General features: G+C 64.1%; 6 protein-coding genes across 6 annotated transcripts; all 6 read left to right on the top strand.

Annotated features, from left to right (window-relative positions):
• Positions 1–391: 391 nt before the first annotated feature.
• LSCM1_08255 (uncharacterized protein) lies at positions 392–1,993 on the top strand (the record flags this gene model as incomplete). Its single annotated transcript, XM_067325590.1, has 1 exon — positions 392–1,993. One exon carries the CDS (start codon positions 392–394, stop codon positions 1,991–1,993), a length of 1,602 nt encoding a protein of 533 aa, XP_067181617.1.
• A 1,252-nt stretch (positions 1,994–3,245) lies between these two features.
• On the top strand, positions 3,246–4,382 carry LSCM1_08254 (uncharacterized protein; the record flags this gene model as incomplete). The annotated part of the gene is made up of 1 exon (XM_067325589.1): positions 3,246–4,382. The coding sequence occupies one exon, from the start codon at positions 3,246–3,248 to the stop codon at positions 4,380–4,382; it is 1,137 nt and encodes a 378-aa protein (XP_067181616.1).
• Positions 4,383–7,335: 2,953 nt separating this feature from the next.
• LSCM1_08253 (uncharacterized protein) lies at positions 7,336–9,240 on the top strand (the record flags this gene model as incomplete). Its single annotated transcript, XM_067325588.1, has 1 exon — positions 7,336–9,240. The coding sequence occupies one exon, from the start codon at positions 7,336–7,338 to the stop codon at positions 9,238–9,240; it is 1,905 nt and encodes a 634-aa protein (XP_067181615.1).
• A 739-nt stretch (positions 9,241–9,979) lies between these two features.
• Positions 9,980–12,883, top strand: LSCM1_08252 (uncharacterized protein; the record flags this gene model as incomplete). The annotated part of the gene is made up of 1 exon (XM_067325587.1): positions 9,980–12,883. The coding sequence occupies one exon, from the start codon at positions 9,980–9,982 to the stop codon at positions 12,881–12,883; it is 2,904 nt and encodes a 967-aa protein (XP_067181614.1).
• Positions 12,884–13,275: 392 nt separating this feature from the next.
• Positions 13,276–14,286, top strand: LSCM1_08251 (uncharacterized protein; the record flags this gene model as incomplete). The annotated part of the gene is made up of 1 exon (XM_067325586.1): positions 13,276–14,286. The coding sequence occupies one exon, from the start codon at positions 13,276–13,278 to the stop codon at positions 14,284–14,286; it is 1,011 nt and encodes a 336-aa protein (XP_067181613.1).
• Positions 14,287–14,949: 663 nt separating this feature from the next.
• Positions 14,950–17,052, top strand: LSCM1_08250 (uncharacterized protein; the record flags this gene model as incomplete). The annotated part of the gene is made up of 1 exon (XM_067325585.1): positions 14,950–17,052. The coding sequence occupies one exon, from the start codon at positions 14,950–14,952 to the stop codon at positions 17,050–17,052; it is 2,103 nt and encodes a 700-aa protein (XP_067181612.1).
• Between the last annotated feature and the right edge of the window lie 2,250 nt (positions 17,053–19,302).

The raw sequence follows: 19,302 nt of genomic DNA, 5'->3' as shown, positions 1-19,302 counted from the left end.
CCGTCGTCTCGCTCGCGCGTGCCGCTATTCCTGCACCCCTTCGCCAGCATCGCAGAAGAGCAGCTCCTCCCCTCCTGGTCTTCCGCGTTGGCTCCCCCCGGACCTCAGCGAGCGATTCCGTTCTACGCGTTGGGCGCCCGCGTCATCTCTGCGTGGAGAGGTACCGCACAACGCCTGATCGAGGCGGGGCGAATCAGATATTAAGACGGCGGAAACGTGTAGCTCAAGCTGTGCGCGCGGAGCCACCCCGGCCGACCTGACTGAGACAGAGAGGGCCTCTGCGTGACCTGCCTCGCGCGGCCTTCGCGTTCTCAACGCTCTCTTTCTACCACCACGACCACCACTACCCGCTCAGCACCTTTGCTTCCACACCCCACCAGCCGTTGCTTCCATGACTCCCGGCAGTGCCGTCGACTGTGCCCACACCCTCGAGGTGGCTGAGGAGCACTATGGCAAGGGTGAACGCTCGACGGCGCGCGCGCTGCTGCAGTCTATCGTCGCGACAGAGGTCGAGGCGGATGACGGGGACTCGATCCGGGCGAAGGAGCAGGCGGTGCACCGGCTGGCGGAGCTGCTGACTGTCACGAAGGATGGCGAGGCTGCTATCCAGTTGCTGTCAGATGTGCGGCCCTTCTTCCAGGTGCTGCCAAAGGCGAAGACAACGAAGATGGTGCGGAAGCTGTTCGAGCACATTGTGCAGTGCGGCGTGCCGCTGAAGCAGCAGGAGGCGGTGTGCTTGGAGACGGTAGACTGGGCCCGCAAGGAGCGTCGCACCTTCCTGCGCCACCGCCTGCAGCTTCGCTACGTGGAGATCTTGTTTGCTGAGAACCGCAAGAATGACGCGCTGGCGTCGCTGAGCACCCTGCTAAAGGAGGTGCGCCGCCTGGACGACCGCACGCTGCTGCTCGACATCTACCTCCTGGAGAGCAAGCTGTACTATGCCGTCATGGATATCCAGAAGGCCAGGGCGGCGCTGGTCTCGGCACGCACGACAGCGAACAGCATCTACTGCCCTCCCCTCTCTCAGGCGGAGATCGACCTCCAGTCCGGCGTGCTGCACGCGGAGGAGAAGGACAACAAGACAGCGTACTCATACCTGTACGAAGCCTTTGAAGGGTTCCACCAGCTGGGCGACCAGGCCCGCCAGGCCCGCCGCTCGCTTCGATACATGATCTTGTCAAAGATCTCTACGGATAGCCCCGACGAGCTTGCTACGCTGCTCTCATCCAAGAGCGTGCTGGAGTACAAGGGCGCCGACGTGGACGCGCTGCGCGGCATTGCGGACGCCTACAACAAGCAAGACACACATCTCTTCAACAGCATTCTGGCCAAGTGTCGTGCCGAGGCAGAGGAGTTCTGCGCCGGCGGCAGCAGTGACACCAACCTCCTCGCTGACGAAGTGGTGCGTCGGCAGGTGAACGACATGTATAACACGCTGCTGGAGCGCCATCTGCTGAAGGTCGTGTCGCCCTACAACCGTGTGCAGATCGCGTACGTGAGCAGCCTTCTGAAGTTGGATGCGATGGTGGTCGAGCAGAAGCTGTCGCAGCTTATTCTCGACCGAAAGCTGCGCGGCATCGTCGATCAGCAGCACCGCTGCCTCATCGTCTTCGACGACGACGCGGCGGAGGCGACAAAGCCCGGCAAGGACGGCATCGTGGACTTCTACGAGAACGCTGCGGACGCCGTAGCCGCGGCGGACCAGGCGCCGACGACGCTCTATCAGGACGCACTCACGGCGCTGGAGGGCTACAACACGCTCGTCACGGCGCTCTTTGACAAGGTGAACGGCAAATTTGACGCGCTCGTCGAGGAGAACATCGCGAAGCACAAGGGTGCCAAGACGAAGGAGGGGGAAGAGGATGGGCGGAGCCGCAGACCTCAGCGAGACGGTGCCCACAGCAGCAAGGACACCGCAGGCGACCGGGGCGGCAAGTTCGACACGTCCGACAACGGCAGCAAAGAGAAAGGGCCCGGTGATACGCACAAGTGACGCACCGCCCGCATGCCCAGAGAGAATGCCCTCCCCCCAGCTCCAGCTCCACCCGCTCCAGCACGAAAGGGGAAGTGAAGTGAAGCTGAGCACCACGAAGGGGTTGCAGCGCTGCTGACGCCTTCGCCGCACCGGTGCATTGGTGCCGCTCTCTGCGCCCCCTCTCCCCTCCCTCTCTCTCTGCGTTATATATATCTATACACACACGCACAGAGATATGTATATCTCTGTCGATGTGGAGTGCCGTTGCGTGTGGTGCAGTCTGTGCGTGTGTGCGCGTGTTTGGGGCCGCTAGTGGGTAAGTAACGGTGCCATTGGCGTATAAGTGATGGCAGCGGGAGGGGGAGGGCATCCTATGTGTGTGTGTGTGTGGCGGTCGAATGTGTATGTGTGTGTGGAGTGCCTCTCTGCAGCTCCCTCTCGCTCGCTCTCTCGGCTCCACGCTAAGCTCGCAATTCTGAGAAGGGGAGAAGACAGGCAGCGAAGGCAAGTGACTTCCCCTCCCTCCCTCCCCCCTCTGGGTGCCGCTCCGTCATGTTCGAAAGATGCTGACCTGGCCGGGGTCACTTTCAATGGTGGACGACGAATGCGGATGAGGGGCGGCGGTGGCGGTGGCGGCGGCGCTGTCTGGGGTGATCGGGCATAGAACACGTCTCTTCATCGATCCTTAGCGGAGAGGGAGAGGGGGATGACGGCCGCTACCTCGGCGTACGTGCATCAATACCGACGACAGCGCCGCCGCCCTCCCCCTTTCACACACATACGCACACGCACACACGTCTCCCTCTCCCTTGTCAGAGACTGCACGGGCTAGTGGCGTGAGGTACTGAACTGGATAAAAAAGAAAAAAAACGCTGCCGCCTCTGCCGCTCCCACTCCTCTTCCCTCGTCTTACCGCTGCTGCTGCTGCTGTGGCGGTGATGCAGCGCGTGCCCTTCCCCCCCTCTCCCTCTCTCTCGGTCGCTCGCTCTTCCTGACTTGGTAGTTGAGTGCACAGTCTGCATCACCACCACCACCTCCCATCACCCATACCCCTATCCCTCCCTCTCTCCCTCTCCTGTGACATTTTAGCACGCGCGCTTCCCCCTTTCCCTGCGTCCTGCTCTCACACGTTTTCCCTCCCCACGGACTCACACGTGCGACGCTTGCTGAACAGAGCACCTCAGCGAAGAATAACAACGAAAGAGTGGCACGGCACGCACACACACAGACACACGCACACAAAGAGGGTGCGACAACGACGACGGGGCCGATGTCCATCGCTGACACCGCCGCCCACCGCTCCGACGGTGGGCGAAACGGCGGCGGCAGCGGCGATGAGTCGAAGATGAAAAAGACAAAGCCAGAGGCGTACGAGCACCCCTTCTGGTACGTCTACCGCCAGCGGGGCGTCGACTACTGGGATTACAAGAACACGCGGGTCGACTTCAACGCGAACCTGGCCCCGTACGAGCTGCTGCAGAAGATTGGGCGCGGAAAGTACTCGGAAGTTTTTCGCGGCCGCAATCGCAACAACGGCTGCCTTTGTGTGCTGAAGCTGCTCAAGCCAGTGCGGTATCAAAAGATTCTGCGTGAGATTAGTATCCTGCGGAACCTCTGCGGTGGCCCCAACGTCGTCCGCCTCCTCGACGTGCTGCGCGACACGGACTCGCAGACGGTCGTGCTCGTCACGGAGTACGTGCACAACCCCACCACGCTGCGCAACCTCCTCTACTCGAATAAGCTGTCAAACTTTGACATGCGCTATTACCTCTACGAGATCCTGCGCTCGCTGGACTTCGCCCATCGCCGCGGCATCTTCCATCGGGACATTAAGCCGTACAACGTCATGATCGACCACGAGCGTAAGATTCTCCGCGTGATTGACTGGGGCTTGGGCGAATATTACATCCACGGTCAGGCGCTGAACTGTGGTGTGGCGACAAGGCACTACAAGGGGCCTGAGCTGCTGGTCGGCTACCGCCACTACGACTACTCGCTGGACATATGGTGCCTCGGGTGCGTGCTGGCCGGCATGCTCTTCCGCAGTGACCCTTTCTTCGTTGGCGCCAACAACGAGGATCAGCTCCTGCAGATTGTGGCCGTGTTCGGCAAGAAGGCGCTCTACCGCTATCTTGACAAGTACCAGTGCCGCATATCGCGCCTTGTCGAGTCGAACCTGCAGAACCTTCCAGACGAGCACGTCGACTGGCGCCGCTATATCAAGAGAGGATCCGTTCAGGAGTCGTGGTGCGACGCCACTGCGCTGGACTTGCTGGACAGGATGCTGCAGTTCGACCACCAGGACCGTATTATGGCCCATGAGGCGATGCTGCACCCCTTCTTCGGCCCCGTGCGTGATGTGCTGGAGAAGGACGCGCAAGAGCATTACCCCATAGCACCATGCTGAGGGAGAGCGAGGGACGGCGGCGAACGGGGGGCGGGGCACTGGCGCCCGCCACGAACGCCAGATGCGGGGGCGCCAGGCGAAGCAAGGGTGACACACACTGCTACTTTCTTCTGCACGTGCCGGGCAGAATAGCGTGGATGGGTGGACTTGATCAGCGTGTACGCGTCTTCACGGCGGAAGGCGGCCGAGGTCAGCGTGCGGTCGTTCTTCCTTTACTCCCCTTTTCTTTTCATATATCTCTGCTTCCCCCCCGCAGGAAAGGGGGGGCTACCGCGGCTGTGCCGTTCCTTTGCTGCAACCTGCACCGCGTCGTATGTGGACCCGCCGCTCCCCCCTCCCTCCCTCCCTGCCTGCCTGTCTGCGAGCTTGCCTAGATTGAACTGTTCTCCATCTTGCCGGCTCACGTCTTTGCGCCGGTCCGCGATCCTGTGCGGATACACTTTTGTATGTGTCGGTGCGATCCGCATTTTTTTATTTTTTATTTTAAATGATGATGGCTTCGACCATGACATTTCTCTCTCTCTTTGTTTTGGCGCATTCGGACTTCCCCTGCTTGCCTCTGTCCCTTCCGCTGCGTGTGTGTGTGTGTCGGCACTCTTTCTTCTCTCCCTCCCCCTCGTGTGCTCGGTACGCATGCGTGTCTGTCTCTGTCTGTCTCTCTCTCTCTGTGTGTGACGCACTCTCCATTGCTTGCCGTAATGATTGGGTGCCTGTCTCCGCTCCGTCTATCGTACGCTTCACTCTTCGCCTCCCCACCCCTCCCTCTCGCCGCTGAAGGGGATGGGCGGGAAGGGAGGCAGTGGTGGTCAAGAGGGCTGCATGGCTTGTGACCGCTGCCGCATCTTGCCAGCCGATATGGCCGCTTGCCGTTCGCGCCTCTGTGCCAGCGCGGAGCCCCCCCTTCCCGCTCCCCCCTCCTCCTGTCCTTCGGCGCAGGGGTGTACGCAGATGTGCGTGTCTGTCTCGCAGCGCGTGCGCGGGCACTTCCGCAACTGTTTTCCCTTTTCGTTCATTGCTGGCGGCCAGGGAGGGAGGGAGGCCGGGGCCGGAGCAAAATATGGCGAGCGTGGAGGCGGGGGGGAAGCCTGTGGTGAGTGCTTGATGGTAGCAATGGTTGGGCTAGTAGTACAGGAGGTGGGCCAGGGGCAGCAGCAGCAGCAGCGTCCGATGGAGGCGATGGGACGCTGCGCAGCACTGCCTCGTGCTCTTGGCTTTCTCGCTGGGCGTGGTGCACGTCTCTATGCCAAGTGGCGTCGCTGCTGCTCGACGCTGCGCCGTACGTGAGGAGGTTTGTATGTGTGTCTGTGTGCGTGTATGTGAGAAAGGGTCGGTGAGGCTGGGCGAGTGGGGAAGGCCAACCTGCCGCGCAGCGTCGAAGGGGATGGAATGCTGTGGTGGCCACCCGGGGGCCTGCCTCGGCGGGGTACACTCGAAGTACACGCGCACGCCAGCGACACATGCAAATACGGGTGAGAAAGGCCCGAAGACGCGCGCGGCCCCCCCGTCACAACTCTGCCATTGGCGGACGTGCATGTGTGCGGCTTCCCCCTTATCCTTCTTCACTCTCTCTCTCGCGGTCTCTCTTTACGCCGCCCCCTTTTTTGCGATGCCTTACCGAATGGCGGGCTGCAGCGCTTCGACTGCATGCGGACGCGGCAAACAAAAAAGCGCGCGCTCAGGCACACCCCTCTCTTGAACGCCTACAAGCCCCCTGCACCGCTTCATCCTCTTAGCCGCGGCTTGACCTGCACGGTGTCGTATGCGCAAGGCCTACGCTCGGGCTTGGGCGCCGCTCTCGAGTGAGCCCTTGACCACGCCCGCCAGTGAGAGTCTCCTTGCCACGAGGAGGGCGGCGCTGCACTCTCCCTGCCGCAGGTATGACGTACATGGCTCTAGCCAGGACCAGCACCGTGCGCGGCGAGGAGGGCGCTCACAAGCGCAACAGTGCGGCCGCTCTGGGCCATTTCTGTGTAGTGCATCGCGAAGAGCCGCAGATACGGATTTGGGGGCCGCGTTGCCCTCTCCGCATGCCCGCAACGCGTTTCACAGCTTTCTTCGCAGCCGCAATGCGCCGTTCCTCTGCGGCGGTACCACTGCAGCGTCGCCGCTGGCCAACGATCCTGTGAGCCCCAGCTTGACGCTTTGTCGTCAAGAGCCTTCGCGCCTCACCTTGAACGCCGATTTCACTTGTGGTACGGGGCGACACGGTGCGGCAGCCGAGGAAGCGAGTCATGCGAGAGGGGGCGCGGCGCGTAGCACATCGAGTGATCAAACAACAGAGCAGTCATGCCCGTTGTTGCCGCTAGTCTCTCGGCCGTCAGCCGGGGCCGCCTCTGCGAGGGCTCCTGATGAGCAGAGAGGGCAGCGAGAGCTGGGCGAGGAGGAGGAGAAGACGCACCGAGGCGGTGCGCGCACCCCTGCGGTGCTGTGCGAATGGACGTTGGACCCCCCAGGCTCATCGGCGCGGAGGGGTCTCCGCGAGGGCGGGCCGCGGAGCCGCCGGCATCGCCCAGAGCGCGGCTGTGCCAACTGTGGCGCCGAAAGGTGTGCGACTGGCAGCGATGCGCAGCGAGGCACGCCGCCGGACTTCTGTGAGTCGCAACGCTGCCGCGATTCCGTCGAGCTCGCGCGGCGCCAAACCGATGCGCAATTGTTGCGTCGGCACCTCCGGGGGTACGAGCAGGCGTGTCTGCATGCGTATCGCCTATTGAGGCAGGTGGAAAGGGCCCTCGCCAGCTGGGCCCGGGCTCGGCGACAAGGACAAGGCTGCGGCGACTCCGCAGGTAGCCGCAGCGGCAGTGTCGGCGATGAAACGCCATGCGTGAAGGCGTCGAAGTCGAGGGGGAGAGCAGGCGTTGCCGCTGCGTCCCCCATGGCACCCGCTGGCGCAGACATGGACGCGGTCGACGCCCGTCTTTTCGGGTACGCCGGGCAGATACGGCGCGCGCTGCACATGCTCACCCCACGCCACTTCGACGCCGTTCGAGAATACCGCGTGGAGGCGCAGCCACACAGTGGCTCTTCATCGACCGCAGCCGCCGCGCACCATCATTCGCGGCGCGCCGAGAGGGCGAGCGATATCCAGTCTGACTCGCCGGGAGATCCTCCGCCGCCGCAGCTGCTGCTGCGCTTCCTGTGGCGCCTGCTACACATTCAGCAGCTCTTCTTTAGCATTGGCCGACGCGCGTCGCTGCCGCGCGCTGCTGTCGACGTGTACGTGCAGTCTTCCAACTGCCAGTACGGCATTCGAGAGGTGCTGCGCGTGGTGGGGGGCGAGCTTGCGCGGTCGACCCTGCCGGCGACCGCGCACCGCGGGGCGTCCCCGTCGGAGCGCCCTGGACTGCTCTTCTCAAACAAGGAGCTGTTCCAGGTATTCTATGCGGTCCTCTGCATTCCAAGCGAGGAGGCTCCTGCCGTTCCGCTGTACGACCTGTCCGTCGACTGCTCCACTCCTCGGCGCGGTGGCGTGTCCGATGGTCCCGCGGCTGCCTCCGCCTCCCCCGGCTTTTCTGACGCTGAAGTTCGGATATTCCGGCGAGACTGCCTCGCGTCAGGCGGTGAGGCCGGGCGCATGCCGCTGGACGAGTGGTGTGTACGGTGGTGGGTACATCAGTATTCTGTTGCTGGGGGGGCAGGTGCGGTGTGGACGCCACCGCTGTCGATGGGGGAAGCCATGGATGTGCTCCGGGCGTGCATGTACGCGACCTCGAGCGTGCAGGTGTCAGCGACGTCAGCAGCGGGTCATGCCGCACAGCAGCGGCCTTCGCCGCACCGAAGGCTTGTCACTCCTTTGATGTACTTCGAGACTCCGCCGCACGGGGCCACGGGCGGTGCCCGCCAACGCCGCGCGAAATCGACCTCCGCACCCGCGGCGGAGGGCAACCGCGTCGTTGAGGACGCCGACGCGTCGTCGCTGCGCGAGCTACACCGCCGGTACCAGCCGCACCTGTCTGGTGCCATGGGCGGTAGCCGTGTGGCGCTGCGCATTCCATATGCCCTCGGGCAGCGCTATGCTGACGTCTTCTTGATGCACCTTCTCTCGGGTGCCTCTGCCGCATCAGCTCGAGGGAAGGCGAAGCAGTCGGCCACAACGGCGGCAGAGACGGTGGCGGCCAGTATGGAGCGTCTGCTTCGCTGCCGCGACCGAGATGCCGTGCGTGACGTTGCGCTCCTGTGCACGACCATCCTCTTCTTTGAGGTCTTCTCGCCGAACACGGCTGCCTTCATGGCTTATGCGGCACCGCTGTGCAGAGAGCAGGTCGAGCTCCTCAGCGGGCATGAGGTCAGTTGTGTGCTCCTCGCTTATGCATCGCTGCAGCGCTGGGAGAGGGCAGGCGGCACTCGTGATGGAGGCCCGTCTACTCGAACGAGCAGCTCCGCCATGCATGCCGACTGGAGGGCCGCGGATGATCGCTGCGGCCCTCTTCACGACCCCACTGTCGCTGTACAAAGTGCGTCCGCGGCTTCGACAACCGCTGCCGCTGCGCCCGCCTCTAGGGCATGCGGTGACTCTAGGCAGAGGGATGTGCCAGGTGCGGGCGCAGCGGCACCAGAGCCGTCACGAACAGAGCCGCCACAGCAGCAGCAGCAGCAGGGTGGCGGAGCGGGATCGTCGTCGTCGCATGCAAAGAGGGCGTCAGCGAGTCCGCAGTCACCATCGTACGAGCCATGGCATCTCTTCTACGTCACCCTCGCCTCTCGCGCTGGCCAGCTGAGCGACACTCTCAGCGAGGATGACGTGACACGAGTGCTGCTGGCGATGGAGCTGACAGGGTTGGAGCATGACGACCTGCGGCGCGCGCTGCAGTCGTCGCTACGGATGCGCAACATGGGTCGACGCGCTCTGTACGAAACGTAATCGGGGCGGTTCTCCCTGCACAACATTGGCGCGCGTGGGCGCGAGAGCGTCGACCATAACGGCACTGGCTGGGTAGGGGATGGAGAATGGGGACGCTGATGAGTGAGGGGAGAGAGGGGAGGGACGACGTGATAGGCATCGCGCTGGCGACACAGTGCGGTCTGCTTCCCTGTCCCTTCTGCCTTCCTTGCACGGCACCTCTTGTGCGGACTCGACCCGACTCTCCCAGGCGTTGTCCGTGGGCCCCTTAAGTGCTCTTCGTAAGAAAAAAGGTATATATATATATTTCAAAGGAAAAAGGGGCTCGTGACGATGCGCTGAGGTGTGACGAGAGGGGAAGGGGGGAGGCGTGGAAGCCACACCGACCACACACATACACACACACCTACACACTCTTTCCACCTCTCCATCCCCAAAGGTACGAGCAGATGGCATCGCAGTGCCCTCGATGCCTGTGCTTCTGTGCAGGATGACTTCGCCCGCGCCCCCTTTCTCCCACCCCCTTTTTCGTGTTTCCTTTTTACTGTGACCTCACGCGCACAGTCGCCCCTCACCATCACCACCGCCGCCTTCTGCCTCTCTCCCCTTGGCGCACCTTCTCGACTGTGCGCCTGCTCTCGTGCGCGAGTTTCGGTCACACACGTGTGGTGGTGTGTGTGTGTGGGGTGGGAAGGAGAGCGGAGAGCGCGCGCGCATCCTAAAGCGCCTCTGAGCTACAAAGTTGAACATCGAAAAGAAGATGCTGCCTGTGCAGTACCAATCCCGCACGCCGGGAGGCACTACAGGTCGCCCCTCTGCCGACGAGCGCACCAAACGCGCGCGGGTCGACGAACCGTCGTCACTCTCGTGCCTCACTTCCGCAAGCAGCACCGCAGATGACAGCATGCCGCCACCGCAGTCAGGGAGGCCACAGCCCTCGTCGTCGTCTTGCCGCTTACCGCGACCATCATCGTCACAGCCAGCGACGCAGCGGCTATGCGCGCTGTCTGCTGGTGTGCTCTTCTTCCACGTCCTTACCTCCGCCCTGCAGGAAGGGATCTTCCACCTCCCCGGCTTCACAAACGTTCTGCTCCTCTCGTGCGGGGAGACGCTCTGCACGACGGTGCTCGCAGGGCTACTCCTTGTGTGGGGCTGGCGCAAGCAGCTGCCCGAGCGAGGCGCATCTGAGTATCGGGGCCCCCGTGGTCGGTCGACGACGACGGCATTAGGGAAGGGAAGAGCGGAGATCACGCTGCATGAGCCGTCCTCGAGGCCAGCTGATGAGCTGGGCGACACAGACAGCGAGCCGCGCTGGACCAGCGGTGGCGCAACAGCTTGCTCGCCGGGCGTCTTCTGTGAGGGCGAGCACGGGCCGCCAGGGCCACAGCGCTCGCTGGCGCACGGCGACGACGGAAGCGCCTTCATAAGCGTGGCTGATCCCTTGCCTGTAGTGGTAGATGCGGTAGACGGTGCCGATGCCCCTCTCCTCACTCCCCGTGCGGCGCGCGATGCCCCATCCGCTGGCAGTGCTTCATGGAGTTCGACGATACGCGACGTGTTCCACCCTTCCACCGTTTCCATTTACTGGTACGCGCGCATTGCTGTGCTGCTGTCGTGCAGCCTGTACCTTACGAACCGCACCTCTTTCTTCCTCAGCTACGCCCTACAGGTTACCTTCAAGTCCAGCAAGCTGCTCTGCATGATCGTTGTGCACCGCTGGTGGGCGCGCGCGAGGGACGAGGAGGTTGCTCCAGACTCGGTGAACGAGCAGGGCTCCGACGACGGTGCGCCTGACGAGGACGGCGGCGCTGAGCTGCACGCGGTCGCTGCGGCATCCAACACCGCCGAGCATCTCTTGCGCGATGAGGCGCAGCGACGCGGGAGCTGCTTCCCCTTTCCTCCCTCGGCGACCTTCTCTAATGCTGTTGTCAACGTGGCACCCCCGGCGGGGCGGGCGCCCGCGTCTTCGCATTCACTTGACGATGACCAGAGGCGATCGTGGTGGGGCCCACCTCGCTGCTTCGGCAGCTCACGCCGCCACTCGTGGTGGTGGTGGTGGCCACACTCCTGGCATCCGCATAGCGCTCTTGACGTGCCGCGGCGGGTCGCCAAGAGCGGGTGGGTATGCGCCTCCTCATTCGCGCAGTACTGCGCGCTCCGATCGGCCAAGTCGCCTGCCGATGAACGGGGCCCCGATCAGGCTGCCGCGGGCTTGCGCCAGCTCATCTTTCACAACCGCGGTAGCGATGGTCAACCCTCTGTGGTTAAGGCGTGGCGCGTCGCGGGGGCATGGCTTGCGCGGCAGCTACGACGCCGACTGCAAGACATGGAGCTGATGGCGTGCATCATCATTGTCGCCGGGCTGATATGTTTCACGTATGCGTGTCAACCGGACATGCGAGGAGGAGCAGACCCCAGCGGCTCCAGTAAGGGGCCAGCCGCGTTCTCGAAGGCGGTGATGGAGCGGCCCATTTCGAAGGGGAGGCTTGGGGACTACGCGAGTGCCTCTTTGGTAGGCGGGCGCTCTGTTGCTGCGGGCGTCTCTGACAGTTTGAGCAGAGACACGGGGCTGTCTCAGCGGCACGCGTCACCGCCGCTTGCGCCATCGTCTCTTTCCGCCCCCTCTTCCCCCTTTCCTCCGCTCCCGTCCATCGCTGCGGCCGTCTCCGGCATCTCCGTGCCTTGGGTGCTGACGCTAATCGGCGTCGCAGGCGTGCTGACATCGAACGTGCTCGACTGCATTATCTATGCCCTGGAGGAGGTTCATTGCTTTCACGCGGCGGCGAAGGCGTCGGGTGGGCCACATCGAAGGGCACACCAACACGAGCGCGCCGCAGGGGAGAATGGGTGCCCTCTGGCGGATGTGCGACACGGCACCGTACCGTTGCTGCCCCGTGCACCCCCTCCGCAGCAGTTTTTGCCGCCTTGCGGGCCGCCGTCGTCGGCGCGCATGCCAGCCGCAGCGACGCCGCCAAGGAGGCGGCACGTGGTACCCGCACGCTCGTCGACAGAGCGGTCGGCGGCGACACCGGCCTCGTCGAAAGAAGTGCTTTTCATGGTGAACGGCATCGCCACGCTGCTTTACGTTGGTGGCCTCAGCGCCTCATGGCTGCTCGGCCGCGCCCCTTCCTCTCTCCAAGGCCTTACAAATCCCGATGTGATGCCCGCCGTGATGAGGGCTGCGGGCGGCGCTTTCGGAGCTCTCACCGCCGCCGAGGCGCAACGGCTGGTGGCTTGCGAGCATCGCTCCGCCTTATCGCGACCCACTGCTAGTGCTGCGATACCGGCCGAGTGCGTTGCCTTGATGGTTCGCCAACAGCAGCTACAGTGGTACTCCCGCTCGTCCGCAGGGTTGTCATCGGCGGCGCCGTCCGCACCGCAGGAGCGAACTGCCGGAGTGTTTCCCACTTCTTCGTTCTGGTCTCTCATCGTGTTAGCGTCTGTGACGAGCTTGATGGGCACGCTGTGTCTGCTGCGCATCGTGGCCGAGTTCACCGGCGTGGCGGCCGTCATCGTAACAAGCATGCGCAAGGCGCTGACGATTTTGCTGAGCTTCGTCCTGTATAGGCGCCGCTTCACCCCGCTGCACGCTGTTGGACTGGCAGGGGTAATGGGCGGTGTCGTCTGGTACGAGTTGCAGCGGCGGCGACGGTATGGGATGTAGGGGCGGCGCGAAGCGTATGTGGAGGTGTGTGTGTGTCTCTCTCTGTGTCTGTGTGTCTGTGTCTGTGGCGGCGATGGACGTCACCACCAAAGAGGCCTCTGTGCCTGCGCGCCGTCTCGGCACGTGTGAGCTCTTCTTCAAGGAGGACACGAGAAGCCCCCCTTCCCTCATGTCGGGAGCCCCTCGCCACTGCTGCTCGCCTCCATAGTGCGTGGCGAAGTCCAATTCTATTCGTTGACCTCCATCCACCCCCATCCACCTCTTCCCTCGTGCAACGCGACGGCCTTTGACGACGCCCCTGCGCCCAATCATACGTCGGCGTGCCGACGCGAAGGAAGCCAACAGGAGCTCGACCGGTGACGACCTGACCAGACCCTCTTTCTGCGGCCGTCATGTCCTCCCTCTCCCCCTTCGGCGTGCCGTCGTCGCCGGTGGCCGCCGCGTACACACGTCGCGATGGGCGAACGGCGCTTGAGCTTCGCGGAAAGGAGATGAAGCTGTCGGGCATGACGGCGTTCGATGGCAGCAGCTGGTATGCGCAGGGGCAGACCGCGGTGATGGCGTCAGTACACGGGCCGACCACAGCCAAGAATGAAGAGCATGACACGTGCACTGTGCACGTACGCGTTCAGCACGCTCACGCACGCGCGCCGGCCGCGGGGGGCGCGGAGAAGGCGCTGTACGAGGAGCGGAAGCTGGGGCTGCTGACTCGCACCGACGCGCTGGCGTTGGAGTCCATGTTGGAGTCCACTCTCAACGCTGTTTTTATTCGGGAGCGTTTCCCGAGATGCGTGCTCGTGGTGGACGTGGTTGTGATCGAGGACGATGGTAGTCTCCCCGCTGTTGCCCTGAACGCCGTCATGTGCACGCTACTGGATGCCGGCCTGCCGTGTCGAACCACGATGGCAGCGGTCTGCGTTGCGGTCGTGACGCGCGGCGGCGCGGCGGACTCGAGCAGCGGCGCTGCGCAAGGCCTCCTCTTCCCCGGCGGCTCGTCATCCGCCGGTGTTGCCTACGAGTACGTGCTTGATCCGACGAGGGCCGAGGAATCGCTCGGGGCGGGCGGCGCCTCCTCGGACTCGTCTGCAGCTGAGAAAGCGGCCGTCGCCGGGACCGACGCTATCACGACGCCTTCAGAAGCCCCCACAGCGCTAGGCAGTCGCAGCGTCACGCAGCAGGCGCAGGATCAGTATCGGTGCGTGGGCACCGGCGTCTTTGTCTTCTCGAACCCAAGCTGCGGCGGCGGCTTACTGGCGCAACTGGTGCGCTGTGCTGGGAGCGTTAGCGGGGTGATGCCCGGGCTGGGGGTGCCGGTGGAGGTGTATGCAGAGATGATGGCGCTGGCCGAGCGGGCCTCGGGGGTGATCTTTGAGTTCCTTCGGCAGTGCAACGTGGCGGAGTGACGAAGGCGCTGAGACCAAACCGCAGCGGTGGCGATTACGACGGTGGCACGTCCCGCGTATGAGTAACGGAGTGTGTGTGCGTGTGTGTGTGCGCGCGCGCGGAGGAGGAGGAGGGAGGCCAAAACGCCTTCCCTTCTAGGCCGGCGTGGCATGCATAGGACGTGCCGCTGGACATGGAGGGGGGTGGGGCTGCCGTGGACGCGCACCAGCAAAGCCCCGCGCCCTCTCCGCCCTCCGATTCCTTTCATATATGCGTTCTCTTTTTGTGGCGATTAAATACTTCACTAAGGGTGACCATGAGTCGTAGCCGCATGGACGGCAGCACAGTCGCGTGAGCGGTACATCTTTCGGCGCACCCATCTCGCAACGTTCGCGCGGTGGCGAGGAGGAGAGGGAGAGGCTCTGCGTGCATATGTGTGTGTGTAAGTGGGCCCTGCTCACATGCCGCTGGCACCACATCTTTCTCAGGGTCTCTGCAGCCCCCCTCCTTCCCCCCTCTCTCGGCCGCACCGCTTGCCACCCTCTGCCTCCTCCTGCTTCCCCCACCTCTCTCACGTGCTTCATGGCGGACGCTCAGCGGTGCCTCCCTCCCTCCCTCCGTCGACAGCATAAGCGTCCCCTTCTCACTTCCTCATCCTCCTTGTACTCGTAGCTTGCGCAGAGATGTCGCTCCTCTCAGTACCACGATCCGCGCATCAACCGGGCCAACCGATGGAGAAGGTACTGGCGCTGGGGCGGCAGCAGGGCTGGGGCGCCACCCTCTCCGGTGGCGATGACGCCATGACGGCCGGCCCCCCCTCTTGCCAGCTGGAGGGGGGGCCTGAGATGACCCACATGCGCCCCGAAGTAAAAGAGACGCACTCGTCTGCCGCCTCGCAGCAGTTCAGCGGCAGCGCCAGTAAGCGCTTCGGCGAGCCGCTCTCCGCCACTGCTGTGACGGCCGTGCCGCAGGGGGCGCGAGAGGCGGACAGTCATTCGTACGGCATTACCAACCCTCCCGCGAGCTCGCAGCAGCAACAGCCGTTGCACGGTTCTAAGGGCGGGCCTGCTTCCTCTGGCAACACCAATGCCGCAGCTGTCGCACCGCGCAACACCAACGGCGTGTGCGAGGCTATCGTCGCTGCCGCGCGGCACGGCAGGATCGTGATGCCCAGCGCGTTGACACCTGCCACCGGCGACGCCGCCTCACCGCTGGCCTTCGCCATCGCTGCCGCAGTAAGCACGGTAGCGGAAGAGGATGAGCGCCACAGCTTCTCGGGCCCGTTCGGGCCCACGTTCTCGGACGACGCCTTACACGAACCGGGCCACGACATCCAGCAGGCCAGTGCGGTCAGCAGCGCGAGTCGCTCTGCCGATGCCTGTGGCGGCGTTATGACGGTGCCCTCCGCGAACGCGGTGGCTCCGTGTGATCCGAACAGGACCGCCTTGTCGACTGGCGCTGAGATGCAGCAGCTGCTGGACGATGCCCACCGCGCCTACACAGCCGCGGAGGCACGCCTGCAGAGCGACGGCCTCGCCTTGCGTGAGGATTGGATGGGCACGCGCGACCTTTTCTTCGCCGCAGGCTCCCTTTTTGCCGCCGTTGGCGAGTCCTCCAGCGCCGCACGCTGCCTGCTCTATGCTACCTTCATCAACCGCGCCTTCCACAGCGACGACGAGGCGCTGACGACGTTGGCGATGTCCGTTGAGCAACTGAAGCAGTCGCACCCGCGTATCGCGGCAGACTCGCTGCTGCGACTGGCGCCGTGCTACGAGCAGCGGGACCTGCGCTTTCAGGCGGCGCGCTGCTACCGTGATGCTGCCGAGATCCTGGAAAACGTTTTGGGGGAGAAAGAGGAGGCCGTCGTGCAGTACCGCGCCGCACTGGACATGTACGCTGAGACGCAAGTCGCCGCCGTCGCGACCGCGCGATGCTGGGATCGCCAAAAGCAGCAGCACTGCGGCGCTGCCATCTGCGGCGATCCCATCGACACCCTGTCACTTCCCCTCCCCCCTGACCCCTCCGCGACCAAAGACGATGTGGCCAACGCGACAGCGCTGAAGGCGGCCGAGGATTCGTCGCCCGAGTCGGTGCAGCAGCTTGTGCCGCTCGACTCCACGGCGCTGGTGCCTTCCAGCAACGATGGCTCAGTGACGCCATCCGTGGCCGGGAGGCAGTACAACTCCGTCGACTTCCCAGCGCATGGCCCCTCGCCGTATCGCATGAGCACGACAGTGCAGCGCACCCTCGCCGACGCCTGCCGCTGGCGTTTAATGGTCCTCCTCACGCGTCTCGGCCGATACGAGGAGGCGCGAGAGGCGGCGCTTGCGTGTGCGGCAAGCGTGCCCCGTGCGCTGCCAAAGACCAAGTACCTGCTCTACGCTACCTTGTGCGTGTTGGCGCAAGGGGCGCCCGTGGAGAGGGGCGCTGCGCTGAACTCTGCCTCGGGCCCCGCGGCCGCGGGGCCCGAGGCAGAGCAGACGCCAGGGACGGCGACGGCGCCCTCTTTGTCTTTGGACGCCGATGCGGTGTACTTCGACAGCCTCTACGATGCCAGAAAGTTCTTCTACGCGCTGCAGGACGAGGATCGCACCTTCCAGCGTGGCAAGGAGAACGCGCTAGTGCGGGCAATCTTGGAGGCGAATCAGGCATGCTCGCTGACGGCCTTCGACGAGGCTGTGCGCGCCTACAAGGAGTACAGGACGACGGAGCCATGCGTGGTGTTCGAGGTGCTGATCGGGCAGTGCCGCCGAAGCCTGTTCGAGCACATGGAGCGATTTGCGTGAGGGGCGCGTGGGGGGTCCTCCCTTTATGTATGTATGCCCAAGCCCTCCAAACGCACGCACCCCACGCACGCACCTCTCCGGCACATCGGTGTCGCCTCCTCTCCCCCACCCCTCTTGGACCGCGCATCACCGGCCTCTCTGTCTGACATGAAAAAAAGAATGCGCTTGCTCGGCGCCTCATCGAGCGTGAGCCTTTCGGAGCCTCTCAGCTCACCCCCACCCCTTTCACCCCATTTTGTATAGCAGTTCCTCTCCCCTCTCCTTCCCTTCGCTCCCTTTTCGTCTTCTCGCAGCACGCAGACCATGTACATAGGCCCTGCCCGGCGCGCGGCTGCTGCTTCTCTTTCACTTCTGGTAGGCCGGGGCGTCGTTGCGTGCGTGCGGGTGCCGTCCGCCACCGCCAGGCTTCTTCGCTGTGGGCACACGCCGTGCACAGACGCGCGTGCCCCTTCTTGTCTTTTCCTCCCTTCCCTTCCCTTCTCCCCATGACGACGACAGGCCCACCCACGCGTACGCCTGCGGCCTCTCGTGGGTGGGTGCTGCTCCTCATTATTTGGCATGATGCATACGCGCCTTGACACACACACACACACACACATACGCACACGTTCGTCTCCCTGGCCGACGGATCGACCGACTGGACGACTGTCTCGTCCTTCCGTTGACTAAACGACTTGGTGACGGCTCATGAGCGTCATGATGGCTGAGAGCGAAAAAAAGGGGGCATGACCTGAGAAGCACACTAACGCGCTGGAGTGCGGCATCTGCCATCCCGAGAAGAAAGCCGATGGCGGCGGGTGCGCGCTTGCGCGCGCTCTCTCTCGTCCTCTGCCGTCTTACAGGACGCGGAGGCGCGCGCCGTTTCGACCGCTCCTACCCTTTCTGTTTCCTCTCCTCCTTTCTCCCCTCTTTGTGTGTGTGTGTGTGCGGCTCGACACACTCAAGACCCGCTCTCACACCGCACCACCACCACCATCGCGCTTCCGCGGGCGCAATGCCCACCGCGCTTGTCCCCTTACGAAGAGCGACCGGCGCAGCACAGGTCCAATGACTCCTACACGCAGGGGTAGCGTTTTCTAGCCCTCCTCTTTGTGCCATAGATGTGCCCTGAGCACGCGCACTGTGGCCGCCATAAGCAGGTCGGAGGTGGTTTATGTCTGTATGTGTGCGTGTGTGGAGAGAGGGGGATGGCGGCGTGCAGGCATCCGGCCCTGGTGTGCGTGCGCGGGCCAACATCCTGTGGCGGACCAGCGCAGGGGGGTAGCCGGGTGGGCTCCGACACGCTCCCCCTCCCTCCCTTATCGTTATTCGAGTCGACTGCACTGCGATGGGCAATCTATGTGTGACTGCACGAGAGACGGAGTCGGCAGCCTTGGGCACCCGCTCTTCGGTCAGCCGGGCGGCAGCGACGGAAAGGGGCGCGGCAAGCGGAGACGCTCTCCACAGACGCGTGTCGGCCCTGCAAGGAGGAACGATGCGCAGAAGGGAGATCAAATACGGAAGGGGAGCACGCACCCACCCACACACAACCGAGAAAAACACGTGTGCGCTGGTGTTACGTGCAGCCACATGCAACCGGCAGCTTTTGCAGGCACCGATGCCAAGAGCAGAGGCGCCAGCGCTGCAGGAGAGGGCGCGAGAGGTGAAGAGCCACGCCTCGAGGCACCTGCGCCTTAGCGAGCATGGCGCGGCCTGACGTGGCGCAGCGAGGATGGCGTGCGCCGTTCAGCTCGGCGAGGGGGCTCACGTAAAGCGGCCCGCGCTTTGTACCTGGCGCCGAGGTGCTTGGGATAAGCCGGGCCGGGCCATGCAACTGCTGGCAGAGCGCGAAGCGGGCGCCTTATCTCCAAGAAAGAGGTGTGTACTTATGCATGCGACGTGGCGGGTCACTTGCAGCAGCAGCCCATCGCATGGGATAGCACAGCTCGCGGAGCACGACCGCCGCGCGGGCAGGGCCCCGGCACGAGGCAGTGCGACACCGAGGGGAGTAGGTGGGTGTGTGAGGGAAGGCCGCTGCGATGACACAACGCACACGACAGCGGTCATCACTCGTTTCGCGCTGAGGCCGGAGCGGTGACTCTCCCTACTGAGGGAGCTCTCCGACGGCACGCCGCGATCCGGTACGCGCTGGTGCGCCCCCGCACGCCAACAAAGGCGGCAGACGTTCACAAGGGCGCGAGCCCTCCGTAGGCACATGGCTGGCGTGGCCCCTCGCGAGCCTTGACGCGGTTTTACTCCGCATGAGCTCGG

The sequence above is a fragment of the Leishmania martiniquensis genome, chromosome 2, assembly GCF_017916325.1.
Source record: "Leishmania martiniquensis isolate LSCM1 chromosome 2, whole genome shotgun sequence".
NCBI classification, from domain to species: domain Eukaryota; phylum Euglenozoa; class Kinetoplastea; order Trypanosomatida; family Trypanosomatidae; genus Leishmania; species Leishmania martiniquensis.
The sequence above is the reverse complement of the archived record's forward strand: the minus strand, read 5'-3'. Positions and strand labels throughout refer to the sequence as shown.